This window comes from Scardinius erythrophthalmus, assembly GCF_964197995.2.
Source record: "Scardinius erythrophthalmus genome assembly, chromosome: 20".
Taxonomy (NCBI): domain Eukaryota; kingdom Metazoa; phylum Chordata; class Actinopteri; order Cypriniformes; family Leuciscidae; genus Scardinius; species Scardinius erythrophthalmus.
This window is the reverse complement of record NC_138240.1, coordinates 31,376,944-31,390,567: the sequence shown is the minus strand read 5'-3', so window position 1 is coordinate 31,390,567 and position 13,624 is coordinate 31,376,944. Positions and strand designations below refer to the sequence as shown.

The following is a 13,624-nucleotide window of genomic DNA, read 5'->3' as shown; positions in this document are numbered from 1 at the left end:
ATGAAGACATAATTTTGGGGGATATGGTGACAACAGATATTTATATGCATTTCATCTATGTAGTCTGTTATAAAGATCTCACTGATTTACATTACAATCAAAGAAACCTTTCTTTTTGGCCTTATAAATATCAGCAAATGCACCAAATGGCAGATTTTAGTTTAGTTTGGGCCTCTAAATAAAACTGAGGGTTTTTTTTCCTCGAGTGTGAGCTCCATATTCTCACTATGTCATACTATATGAGCCATAAAAGCCTGATGTATCAAATATTATACTCAACAAAAAACACATATGTATATATATGCAAAAACACATGTGGCATAAGTCTAAAGGTTCAATAAACCTGTTCCAATCTAAAAAATCTTTTTTTGTATTTTTCAGGCTTTACAGGGTTAAAGCAATAGTTCACTCAGTACATTTCAAAATATTCAAATTTGAGTCATCAAAACATCACTTCATGTTGGAATCAATGGCAACATCAACAAACACTAGTTTCTGTATGTTTTAATTGTATGGAAAAGAGCAGCGAAAAAATACTGAACACTTATTTTGTGTTTCATAAGAAATTCATATAGGTTTGGAACAAAATGGAGTTGATTAAATGATGACAGAATTTTCATTTTTGGGTTAACTACTTGTTCAAGAAATAAACAGAATATTAAATGTCTGGAGAGAGTTCATACTTTGAGGTCCCGGTGGATGATGGGAGTTTTGCACTGGTGTAGTCGAGTGACAGCTTCACATGTGTCGCAGAAGATCTGCAGCACCTCTGGCTCACTGAATCCAGTCTGTAAGCGCTGGTTCATCAGGTTCACAACCTGCCCACCTGGATCATCACACCAACATTGCATAGTAAGTCTAGAACACTAAAAGTAGTGGGAAAAAGTGTCTGCATCCCAATTTGAAAACTATCTTGAGAGAGGAACACACACTGACCTCTACAGAAGTCCATCAGTATGAGAACTTCCCAAACATCTCCCGATCCCACTGCTGTGATGCTGGAGTCCAGGAAACCAACAATGTTTTTGTTACCCACAAGGTCCCTCTGTTCAACAAAATCAGCACATTTAGAGATCAAAAAAATAAAAAAAAATAATAATAATTGTAAATAGCTTTACATGACATCAGCAGGAAAAATCTCATAAAGAAATGCCTGGGTATACAGTGGATATGAAAAGTCTTCACACCCCTTTTAAAAGAGCTGTTTTTTTGTGACGAAATGAAACAAATATAAACCATATCAGAACCTTTGCACCTTTAAATGTAAAAAAAAAAAAAAAAAAACTAAGCAATGCCACTGAATGCTAAAGTTGATGTTTCATAAACTCTTTGTGGCCCATGGCTCTTGTAGCATGCAACCAAGATGTCAGAAAAATCTTACAAGAAGAGTTGAGGTTTATTTGGAGTTAATCAGAGTCAGACAGGTGTATACCATTTCAAATGAGTGTGTGTGTGTGTGCGTGCGTGCGTGCGTGCGTGCGTGTGTGTAGGATGGCCATACTAGAAATCTTTTTTTGGTCCAATGAGGAAAACAGCTTATAAATCATACTAAATTATGTTTTTTGAAAATGTAAACATGCAGAAAGTTTTCTGTGATGGGTAGATTTAGGGTTAGTGTATAGAATATACTGTTGGTACAATATAAAAATCATTATGTCTAAGGAAAGTCCCCATAAAACATGGAAACCCAAAGTGTTACGGTGTGTGAGCATATATGCATGCATGTATATATAAATATTCAATAATAAATCAATTAAATCAATTCTCTCTTTCTCTCTATTATATATAGTCAAGTCAAGTCATCTTCATTTATTATAGCGCTTTTAACAATGTAGATTGTTTCAAAGCAGCTTTACAGAGATAAGCGTATAATTTAAGGTAACAGAGATTGTTTTGGCTTCATAGCGGTTCTTTAATAAAGTTATTTTCCAGCTAAAGTTAGTTCTGATTGATTTGCTTCCGTCGCAACGATCATTTGTTATTAAATTAGGGGACGCTAAGACGACACCATTCTCTCTACACAGACTTTAAACACGAACCTGTGAGAAACGCTGATGGCGGTCACATGCGCATTTAGAATTGGTTCTATAGTTATGTGCGTTTGAATATATGCAGGTTTGAAATTCCCTACAAGCCAAGAATAATATATATATATACATACATACATACATACATACATACAGACACAGACACAGACACATAAACATTTATATCTCATTTATATCTCTTAATTGGAAAGATTTCCAAATCACCCTTAATTTTTTGACTTGACTCATTTAATCACTAAACTCTTTCAATAGCAAATGCTATTTGCTCTCTGTGTAAAAGCAGTTTATTTGGTGTACAAATAAATACATTTTTATTTTTATAATAATTCCCAAAATTAATATCAGAGGTTTGACAGAATTACTGAAGAGTGTCTGAATTGTGAAAGCTCACTTTGTTTTCCGACCATTTGCTAAAAGCTCAGACAATGGGCCTTTGAGGCGACTAAGTCAATGCTAGTTTTTAAATGGAATAGCTTAGCTGGTCAATGTCCTTTCAAATCAACTCATTCATTCACAAATTTGAAATGCCCTGAGTTAGTCGTCTATTTAGGAGTGCACTGTGAGCAGCTGCTCATTTTGAAACAGCAAGACACTTTGTGAAGCTAAAACAGTGCTGACATTTTCCTCCCTGTCTATTTAGCAGAGCTCACAGTGAAGAATACTGGATTTCCATTCGGAACTCAGTCCCAGAGGACACGAATGACCTTTACCGGGACTGAACTGTTTTCAGCGCTGTATTTACTGCACTACATGCAAACTGAGGAACAGTAGACCTCAGATCCTTTTAAGATTGTGCATGGCTCAGTTTTGAAGGTCTAATCGTAATGATATTAAAAGGATAAATCAAAAAGAGGACAAATGGTGATGGGGGATGGGATTCTACAGAAAACATCTGTTTGGAACAGTTGTAAGGAATAGCGTACCCAAAAAGGACATAACAATGACGTCTGAATGCATCTGAAGCCATGCAATACCTTTGTGTAGAGGCAATAGATTGAAATTTAAGTCCTAATGTACAAGATAATAATGTACAGCAGGTCAGTTATCGCAAAATAACCCGTAAAGGGTATTAGTGAAATACTCAAGTTTAATTTTCAATACAATCGATAATTTAAAAGCAAGATGGCACCAGTTGCGTTTGTATGAATTAAGAGAAAGCGAATCAACGGTGTGACTTAAGAGTATAAATATACAGATTGTTTTAGTTATACTGCTTCCTATTGGTGGAATTTGACAAAAATTAATGTGACTGTCCTCAGAATGTCCTGTTATTTTTTTCTGTTTTTAAGTTGTCAATTTCCATCTACCAAAAAATGCACTATTTTGAACTCTCTAGGTAAAAAAAAAAAAAAAAAAAAAAAAAAAAATCCTAATTTTATAAGTGTCTTTCCGTTTTGCATGAAATTTGCTATAGGGGTTGCACAGACAAGTGGACTTTAATGCTCTGCCAAGACGCTTTAAGCTTGACGCAGACTAGTCGCTGATCAGGGCCTATAGAGAGCCCAACAGGATAAGAAATCTTTGAAGTCCCCTTTTACACTCCGTTTCCAACAGTTAAAATGATAAATAAATGCATACTCCGAGAGCGCTCCACAAGACTATACTTATAGCATCAGGATGCTCAATATTGACCGGGTGTATGCATGTTTTAAACAACTTATAGAAACTGAAAAGGTCAAGCATAAATTTCTTAGTAACTAAACCCACAGCTTTACTATTAGTAAAGAGACTAGGTAGAGTAATAATTCACACGCAATCACTCTCTTGCACAAATGCATTCATTTAAATGTAATTTTTACTGTTCTACTTTATCCGTTTATGACTTAGAACAAGTAGAAATCTGTGAGAAATGTAACGACCCAAAGACAAAATAACTCTGTTATGAGCAATAGCCTTGTGGGCAGCGCAGTGCCATATTCCATAGCTGTGCACAAGGCAACCCGCGTTCAGGCTTATTTGTTCATTAATGACATCATCAGCGACTAGTCGACATTGACTCGACTTTAATCACATAAATGTTGACTTAAAAAAATCTGAAGGCGTTCAACCCTGTCAATCCCTGCTGGCATATGTACAAATCAAAGCTAGTTTGTCTTCTTTCTTTTTTTTTTGGCAAACAAATGCTAATTAAATTTTCGGCTGTAACCCATACTGACTTGGCCTATATACCCACTGAACACAGTCACATCTGCATGGAATTTGGTAGGCGTCAATAACAGGAATTCTGCAGACAGATATTAGTTTTTGTCAAATTCCACCAAAAGGGAACAGTATAACTAACATATCTGTAAATTGAAATTCACATAACTTTTCTGTTATGGCAAATCTGGAAATTGTGGTCATTATCTCCTTGGACCCTGATAACTGCTGCCTGTGGTTATATGCAATTGAGATTCATTCATTTGGCAGATGTTTAAAAAAAGCAACTTTGGGTATACATTTGATCAGTGTGTTTGTCCCTTTAGTGTCATGCTCTCCCAGTTGAGCTGCAGGAACATTACAAAAATGTGTAAGGCATGTAAAGAACCATGTAAGGCAATGTCTCACCATAATCTGAATCTCCCTGTTGCATACTTCAAGGTCATGTTCATTGTTCACATACATTCTCTTCAGCGCACAGCGGACGCCCTGATGAGTCCTCACCAGAAATACGATAGCAAAACCACCTGTGGAAAGAAAACCAACAGCCTGAAAATCTTTAAACACAGGACAGTCGAGCTACTGAGAGCTCGCCTGCAGAAACGCAAATCGATCTCATTTGTAATTCAACAAATGTAACACAGCATCACAAGGAACACTGACAACCTTTGTCCAGGGAAATAAGGAGGTATTGAACACGGTTTCCCTTTTGCATTCAGAGCGACTGTCAGTGGTGTATAATCACATTACAGATAGGTTAACCTAATTTTAATTATATTATGTCTGACAGTAAGAGTAAGTACTCCCAAAAAAACCTTTGGTGGATCACAATAACTGATGCTCATACTTGGGATTAATGATTTAAAGTTCAACAAATCATCACGGACCGTTTGTGCTAGGAATGTGACCTCAAATTTTATTGCTCATATTGAGACATGTGCTATTACTTTAAATCCGTCTCAGTTTAGCTTGCACAGTTCACTTCACTGCGTTTGGATGTTTCAGAGTTACTACTTATTTAGGGGCTGTTTACACACGACACCGTTTTCAACTATAAACGGGAAACGTTCTATGCGTTTTGGTCATTCATTTATGTGGGAATGGCATTTTGGGGGCCTGTAAACTTTTAAAAACGTATTTATAAATGCACGTTTTTGAAAACGATACTGTTATCGTCTCTGTCTAAACTACAAAAAGTGAAAACGCTGACATCATGCGCATGCATATTTACGTGTTCAGTGTATAGGCGTGTAGTGTTTCTTTGCCAACTACTGGTCTGGCAGCAGAATACAGCATTTTTTTTTTTTTTTGACAAAGTTTTCCTCTGTACATGAGAAACACAAAGGAAAAACTTTTCTGTTTTTAGTACATTGTTGTCGTGTAAACGTACCCTTAGACAACTTGTTTCATTAGTAATTGAACAATAGGAAATTATATGAATGAACGCAATCCACACATAAAAGAAAAAAAATTATACAAAACTCAAAATAAATATCATGAGAAAAAACTGAGTCAGACTGAATCAGAACCTAGAAACTGCAGAGCAACATGAAAAACACCAAGTTATGGCCCATTTGCAGCTCTACTGATTAATTTACACACACCCTTGCAGAATATTCAAGATGCTATTAATAAAAAATAAAATTAAAAAAATCATTATAAAAATTGCATGCTATTTTTGAGTACTGTCCTGAATAAGCTGTTTTACATAACAGATGTTTACATGTAATCCACAACAAGACAAAATAATTTACACAAATTAACTAGTTTTAAAGTATGCATACCCTTGAATCTTAATACTGTTTGTTGTTATCTGGATGATCAACAACTGTTTTTCTGTTTTGTGATAGTTATTCACAAGTCCCTTGTTTGTCCTGAGCAGTTAAACTGAAATCCATCTTTTCACACTCAGGACACTTGAGGAATTCATACACAACTGTTAAAAAAGGGTTAAAGCATTCACTGATGCTCAAGACAGCAACATGATCATATTGTTTTTCATTTAGCACTGTCCTTCAGAATCTACCTAAGATGTTTCATTTTGTTTGAGAGGTAGGATTTCCAATCTTGTAGAGAAATGTGAGAGTTGAAATGTATTAGACACAAACCGGATGATGTAGCCTAAAACCTGAGATCTTGTTGCAACTCACAGCAAAACCTTTTCCCAAATATATTTTTTGCATGTATTTTTAGCTGTCCATTTAGTTGTGCAGACATTGAATATGGAAACAATATGGCTGACTTTGCGAGGTTTCTCATAAAAAAAAGAAAGAAGCAGATACGATCAATGCTGCTGTTAAGACCAAGGTTGCTGTTAAGAACTCGGTTAAGAGTTCTACCAGTCATTTTATAAAAAAGACTAGCATATCCTTTAAACTGACTCCGCCCACAGAGACTCCGCCCACAGGCTGTTCTGATTGGCTGTGGGTTTTGACTGATCTCGCAGTCGTGTCGCGTCTAGTGTGGACAGACAAATTATTTGTTGCTGGAATCTTATCGCATCGCGTCTGGCTAGGACACAGTGCAAGGTTGAACTGGTTGGTCTACTGGATGTCTGCCCGCAGGCTGATCAGTCAAGTAAAATATTACCAACAGAATAGCAATGCAACAATGTCACTTTTAACATCTGACATCAAAGTTACATTGTGGCAACAAATCCAGGAATCTCACTTTCTTGACTATCACAGCATAAATAGTTACGCTGACACGGCAAAAGTATGGTCGTCAGATTACGCTGTTAGCTGGGATGAAGCAACATGAGGTCCAACAAAAATAAAATAAAATGTCACAAATGTCAGTCCAACTGAGCAACTGGACAAGAGGAGCTCTGTCCAGAAACCTGCAACTGTCAAAGGCATAGTGAGAGTAACAATGAACTTTGCTGTCTGAAAATTTGACACGATTTGGCACAAAGTCTCATGTTTTCAGAATTGTTATTTTCAGAAAGTCCATGAATAGTCTGTGTGCATGACCGTACCCCACCACTGAAGTTCTGGACCTCTGCATTTTTATATATAATAAAAGTTGTGAAATTGGCAAATAATAACTATACTTTGGATCTGCAAAGATATTGTACAGTGCCAAGATTCAGATGTTTCATCTGAGCTGATCAGCGCTCATCAACGTAAAAATGGCTAATCAAAGAAGTGGTGCTCCAGATTTAACGGTAAAAGAGTGAGAGATGTAAGATTAATATTTGAAGCATGTTTTACAATAGAATTGTTAAAGGAATGACTGTAATATCCAGGGCTGCCTACTCAACTTGTCAAATGTTGCTGTTTTGCATTGAAAAAATATATAATTTAAATGATTTATGTAAGATAATCTTTAACTGTCAATGTGACAAGACAATTAACATTGACAGAGCCGTTCTCAGCATATTAGTCATCATTTTTGGGGCAAGTTACTTTTAAAAGTAATGCATTACAATATTGCTTTTCTCCCTTTAAAAAAATACCTGCTGTAACTACTTGGTTACTTTTTATGTAAAGTTATGTATTGCGTTACTTTTGCATTACTTTTTCTCTGCTGGGCTGGGCTTGCTTGTTCGTTTTTAATAACAAAAAAATGAAAAACAAAACTTATATTTTGGGGTAAAAAACCTTTTTACACCAAAAGTGAAATGAATAGCCTCAGGTTGAAGGAAATGTAAATTCACGTCTGTAAAGAGAGAGCAGCTCAAAAAAAACTTTCAGCTGTGCTGCCATTCTAGAATAGGACGCAGGAGAAGAAAGTTCAACACTCTTACTTCAGCAAAAAGTAAAAAAAAAAAAAAGTAACACAAATGTGATGTGATGTTTATCTAAAGTCATTTTTGCTTATTCATGTGGATGAACTTGATCATTAATGGTCAGCTGCAAAGACATTGGTTAATGAAGTGAGATTAAATGCATAAAGTAGTATATTTCTGTTATCACAAATCTCAGAGTGTTTGGCATGGTAATACAATATGTATGACAATGTAGATATATTTGGTCTTTGCAGAATAGATCTGCTACTGCTGCTGTTATTGCTGCTGCTATTGAGCAAGTACAGGACTTGCTCCTGCCAACACATACATGACACACTGCTGTGAGCAAGTATGTATTGTTTTAGTATCAATATCGCAATGTGGATGTGTGATGTCAAGCACAGGGATCGTAGTTGATCGGCTCTGGTTCGGAACGCATGTGAGTCGCAGGTTATTTGCAAAGTTTAACCATCATAGTGTAAGTTTATCATTTGCACGTGTTTTAAAATCCTGTCATCAAGCGCAAGAAGACTGGAGCTGAACACCGAATTCAGTTCTCTTTCTCTTTCTCTTTCTCTTTCTTTTGAGCTTGAACGGACACATGCATGCAAATTTGAGTCAAAATACCTGTCTTGGCGATTATCCTCGTAAACACAGTCGGTTATGTGTTGTAAACAATCAAACGGATGCATATCATGATTATATTTGGTCTGTGCATTCATCTTAAAGTGACTGCAGCCTTATATAGTGGAGCGGCTAAGTGATATAATCGTTCAGTTTATGATACAAGCGTGAAAATTGGCATGAGCAGTCTCCATGGGTCACTTGACAAGAAAATTGTCCGAGCCACTTGAAATTTCAAGATTTTTCATTTTTCAAGATGGCCGACACCTTAGTGGAGCAGTTAAGTGATATAGTGGTTTATTTGGTGATACAAGCATGAAAATTGGCATGAGCAGTCTCTTATGGTCACTAGACAATAAGCCACCCACAGCTACTTGAAATTTCAAGATGGCGGCCATTTTTCAAGATGGCCGACACCTTAGTGGAGCAGTTAAGTGATATAGTGGTTTATTTGGTGATACAAACATGAAAATTGGCATGAGCAGTCTCTGATGGTCACTAGACAATAAGCCACCCACAGCTACTTGAAATTTCAAGATGGCGGCCATTTTTCAAGATGGCCACCACCTTAGTGGAGCAATTAGGCTCATGGCAATTTACATGCTTGTATCAATAACTAAATGATTTCTTAAGCCTAATTGCTCCATTAAGGTGGTGGCCATCTTGAAAAAAGGCCGCCATCTTGAAATTTCAAGTAGCTGTAGGTGGCTTATTGTCAAGTGATCCACAGAGACTGCTCATGCCAATTTTCATGCTTGTATCACCAAATAAACCACTATATCACTTAACTGCTCCACTAAGGTGTCGGCCATCTTGAAAAATGGCCGCCATCTTGAAATTTCAAGTGGCTCGGACAATTTTCTTGTCAAGTGACCCATGGAGACTGCTCATGCCAATTTTCACGCTTGTATTATAAACTGAACGATTCTGCCAAACATAAGCACTTAGCCGCTCCACTAATAAAACAGCAGCTTTTGTGTCACCTCACATTTGATTATTCAATGTCTGTACCTGCACACAGTTAGATTCACCTGAAAAACATAAAGCACTGCTTATTTCATTTGTTCTGTTGTATTTATCTATGCTTATAATTTGTGTATTATTTTGATAATAAATAATAAATGCATTCTCAGATGCACTACAATATCACCCCAATCATTCTACTGTAGAATGATTAATTTTTTACAAATAGAGCTAGTCGAATCATATGTTGAAATTGTTTTCATATCGCAATATATACCGCAGAAAAACAACATTTCTCAATATCAGTTTTTTTTCTAATATCGTGCAGCCCTAACATGAATTACCCGTAGCAGATCTATACAGGTGGAGCTGGGGAAGGTGGAGGGTTTCTGAAAGTGCACTGCACTGCTACAGCAGACGCTGACCAAGTATTTGAAGGTTGAGCAGCGAGCTCATTGGCTACTGATACAGCAGGAACCAATCAGCTGTGCCCTATAGATAACGATGTGATCATGAACAGGTGAGTTAAAGGACCTTTTAGCCTGCGCCATCTAGAGTTTCATGACAGAACTTTGTATTTTTGTTATTTAACATTTCCTAAAATAATTTCTCAGAAAACACAAAAAACTGAACCAATAATTTGGTTTGTTCTTCTTGATGCAGCTGCCATCTTGAAAAGCTTGTAAAATTGCCTAAGTCTCATTGTCTTTTGACTTGAGGCAAAATAAAACGGCCTAAGTCACACTCTTGACATAGGCCATTATACTACAGGGGTAGAATTGCATGATCTGTTCAACAGAGGCGATTTTACCAGAGGTGGCCAGCATCATGTGGAGATGACTTATGCAAAAAATAGCCAATTACAGGCTTGCGTAATATACTGAGTTTGCATTTCACTGTTTTTATTCAATTTGAGGAATACTGAATCTCTTTTTGTGCAAGATGAGTAAATGCATGCTCACATTTAGTCAAGATCTATCTCTATGCTTAATCCTGATTTCTTTTAACATAGGCGCAGGAGACATTGTCAGACAATAAATGGGAATACAAAGTAACTTGCATTACTTATTTGATTTTTTTTGTGAAACATTATTGTGTTGCTTTACTAGTTACTTGAAAAAGTAATCCGATTATGTAACTCGCGTTACTTGTAATGCGTCACCCCCAACACTGTTAGTCATAAGATTAAGGTGGCTTTCACAATGGGCACATTTTCCCAGCGCCCCCTGCAGAGTTGGTCTGGTTGGTTTCACACTCTTCTGAGGTGACAGCTGAGACTGCAGTTCATTTGCCACTCTGATTGCCCTCACTATGCGCGATTACACTGCAGACTCACTCTCGCTCGTATCCAAGGTAAAATCCTCACCACTGTTATCCCTTACATGTGTTTGGTTGAACTAATGATATCGTCATCGCTAAAACGCATGCGCAGTTTACTTTACTTTCTGAGCAAGTGCGCACCAGAGTCCGAGTTGCTTTCACATTCACGAAAATCCACCACAGTCCTTCAGAAATCCTTCTAATATGCAAATTTAGTGCACAAATATTAATAATGGTTCTTGCTGTATAAATAGCTCTATAAATATATGAAGAGTTCAGATGCAAAAGCCTCTAAGTGCCATCTGAAATTTTCTTCTAGAACGATCATTTTTATCAAGCTCGTATTTAAGTTCCGTAATTTCACTTAAATGGCAATGAAGATTATCTATTAATTGTCATTTAAGTGAAATTCCTGAACTTAAATATACAAGCTTGATAAAAATGATCATTCTAGAAGAAAATTTCAGATGGCACTTAGAGGCTTTTGCATCTGAACTCTTCATATGCTCTATAAATAATGAAAAGTATTTGCTGCTCAATTTTTTTTGTGGAAACCTTGAAACATCCTTTGATAAACAAAGTTTAAAAGAACAGGATTTATCTGAAATTGAAATCTTTTGTAATAATATAAAATGTCTCTTCTGTCACTTTTGATCAGTCTCATGAGTCCTTGTTAATTTTATTTGTATTTTTTCTTAATTTAATCTTAATTTAATCTTAATTACCCCAAACTTTTGAATGGTAGTGTATCCATAAATAATTTGAAATAGCAAAAATTGTTTTCAACATTGATAATAATAATAAATGCTTTATTTAACACAAATTACATTTAACAGTGTATTAAAACAGAAAACAGTTATTTTAAATTGTAATAATACTTGACAATTTTACAGTTTTTACTGCTACTTTTTTGATCAAATTAATGCAGCCTTTATGTGTATAAGAGACTTAAAAAATCTAAACATATATATTTAAATAAATTAAAGCAGAGTATATTAATAAATCTTTTTTATTTAAATTTTCAGAGTAGAACAACATCTACTACAAATTATTAATTTAGGCTTACAAATAAAAAATAAATCACTGTTTACTACTATTGTTTTGAGGTAAATGAGAAGTGTGATGGAGGGACATGATAAAAATGCACAAATAAATTATGCTGTTTTAAAATCAAATGAAAGTTTTTTAAAAAAAACATCATGTTTTATTTTTTTTTTTAAATAAAATTGTAAAACTGCCTACAGACCTTTTCAAATAATTATATATATATAAAAAAAACACACAAATCATCACAAATTTATATTTTTAATAGAATGAGTTTAAAATTAATTTAAATGTTAGCAAAACTTCAAGCATACTTGTGATAAAGGAATAGCTTACCCAAAAATGAAAATGTTATCATTTACTCACCCTCATGTTGTTCCAACCCCGAATGAGTTTCTTCTGTTAAACACAAAAGAAGATTTTTTGAAGAATGTTGTTAATCAAACAGTTGAAGGTAGCCACTGACTTCCATAAAGAAGAAAAAGACTACGGAAGTCAATAGCTAACGACATCTGTCTGGTTACCAACATTGTTCAAAATATCTTCTTTTGAGTTCAGCAGAAGAAAGAAACTCATTTTGGGTGAACTATCCCTTAAAGCATAACTCTCGCCAAAATGCAACCTATGGTCTTTTTGTGAATCTACCCGAGGCAAACTTTCATTTAAAAGCATAATTAGGATGGATGCTATCATAGAAGAGCCCCTAACACTTCCATTCAAAAGGCAATTTGACCGAAAACGAAAATACGGTCAATCTTATAAGTGGCGTTTCCATTCTAATTATGCTTTTAAATGAAAGTTTGCCTCGGGTAGATTCACAAAAAGACCATAGGTTGCACTTTGGCGAGAGTTACCCTTTAAGCATACTTCAAATGCTTTTTCATGGAAACAGTACACAGTACTTTTCACAGCGTGTCTTAAGAGAGCATAAAAACCAGGACATATAAATCAGGTTGTTCAACCTGCTGCCAAAAGCTGATTAAATCAAATGCTAGGTAAAATAGTATATGCACACATACAGTACACCGCTCTACACACACTGTAATCCCTGCATACAGAGAGCTGCTTCAGTCTACATTCAGATAAACACACGGAAAACGGCAATTACTTAAAAAATAACAAACCACGCCTGTGTCCTCACCGCAAAACACGCAAGCAGCACACACACACACACACACACACACACAGCCTTCGGATGAGGTGGGGTGTAGTCGTAAGTAAACTGAGAATGTGATTATGTAAGGGGTCTATAAATATCACCCCACTATCTTGTTTATGCCGCTTACCAGGAATCTCTAATAGGCTGGACTGAGAAGCTTACTGTCCTCCACACTGCAGCATCTTAAAGGAATACTCCACGTTTGACTCTTAAACATTACACGTGTTGGCATTAGACTGCAAATTTATACCTAATCTTTTAACTTAAGTAAATCCGGCCACTTTCACATGGTTTACGTGTGAGCAAAGGACCTGGAATGGATGTACCTCAGGATGTCAAGAAACCAGTACTTTACAGTAAATGCAGCCTAATAGAACCTCCGCCATCTTTTATTTAATCAATATTAATCAAACAACAATGACAAGAAAAAAGACAAGTACACGCTTCTCACGATTTATTTCTTTACCGTTTTCTTTAAGAGGAAAAGCTTGAAGCTACGTTTACTTAATTGAGAAACACTTTAATGCCATATTCTATTGTTTCATGTGTTAATATTCATATTAATTTGACTTTAAATAAAAGGAGTAGAATTCAAAA

General features: G+C 35.8%; 1 protein-coding gene across 10 annotated transcripts in view; it reads right to left on the bottom strand.

Moving 5' to 3' along the window:
- Window positions 1–13,624, bottom strand: part of aak1a (AP2 associated kinase 1a) — a 66,517-nt gene that overhangs the window by 37,112 nt on the left and 15,781 nt on the right. For all 10 annotated transcript variants that reach the window (XM_081349965.1, XM_081349964.1, XM_081349963.1 and 7 more), the window contains exons 2-4: window positions 4,596–4,714; window positions 937–1,045; window positions 684–826 (exon numbers count right to left, since the gene is read on the bottom strand). In XM_081349965.1, coding sequence (XP_081206091.1) covers window positions 684–826; window positions 937–1,045; window positions 4,596–4,714 — 371 coding nt within the window. The remainder of the gene's footprint in view (window positions 1–683; window positions 827–936; window positions 1,046–4,595; window positions 4,715–13,624) is intronic.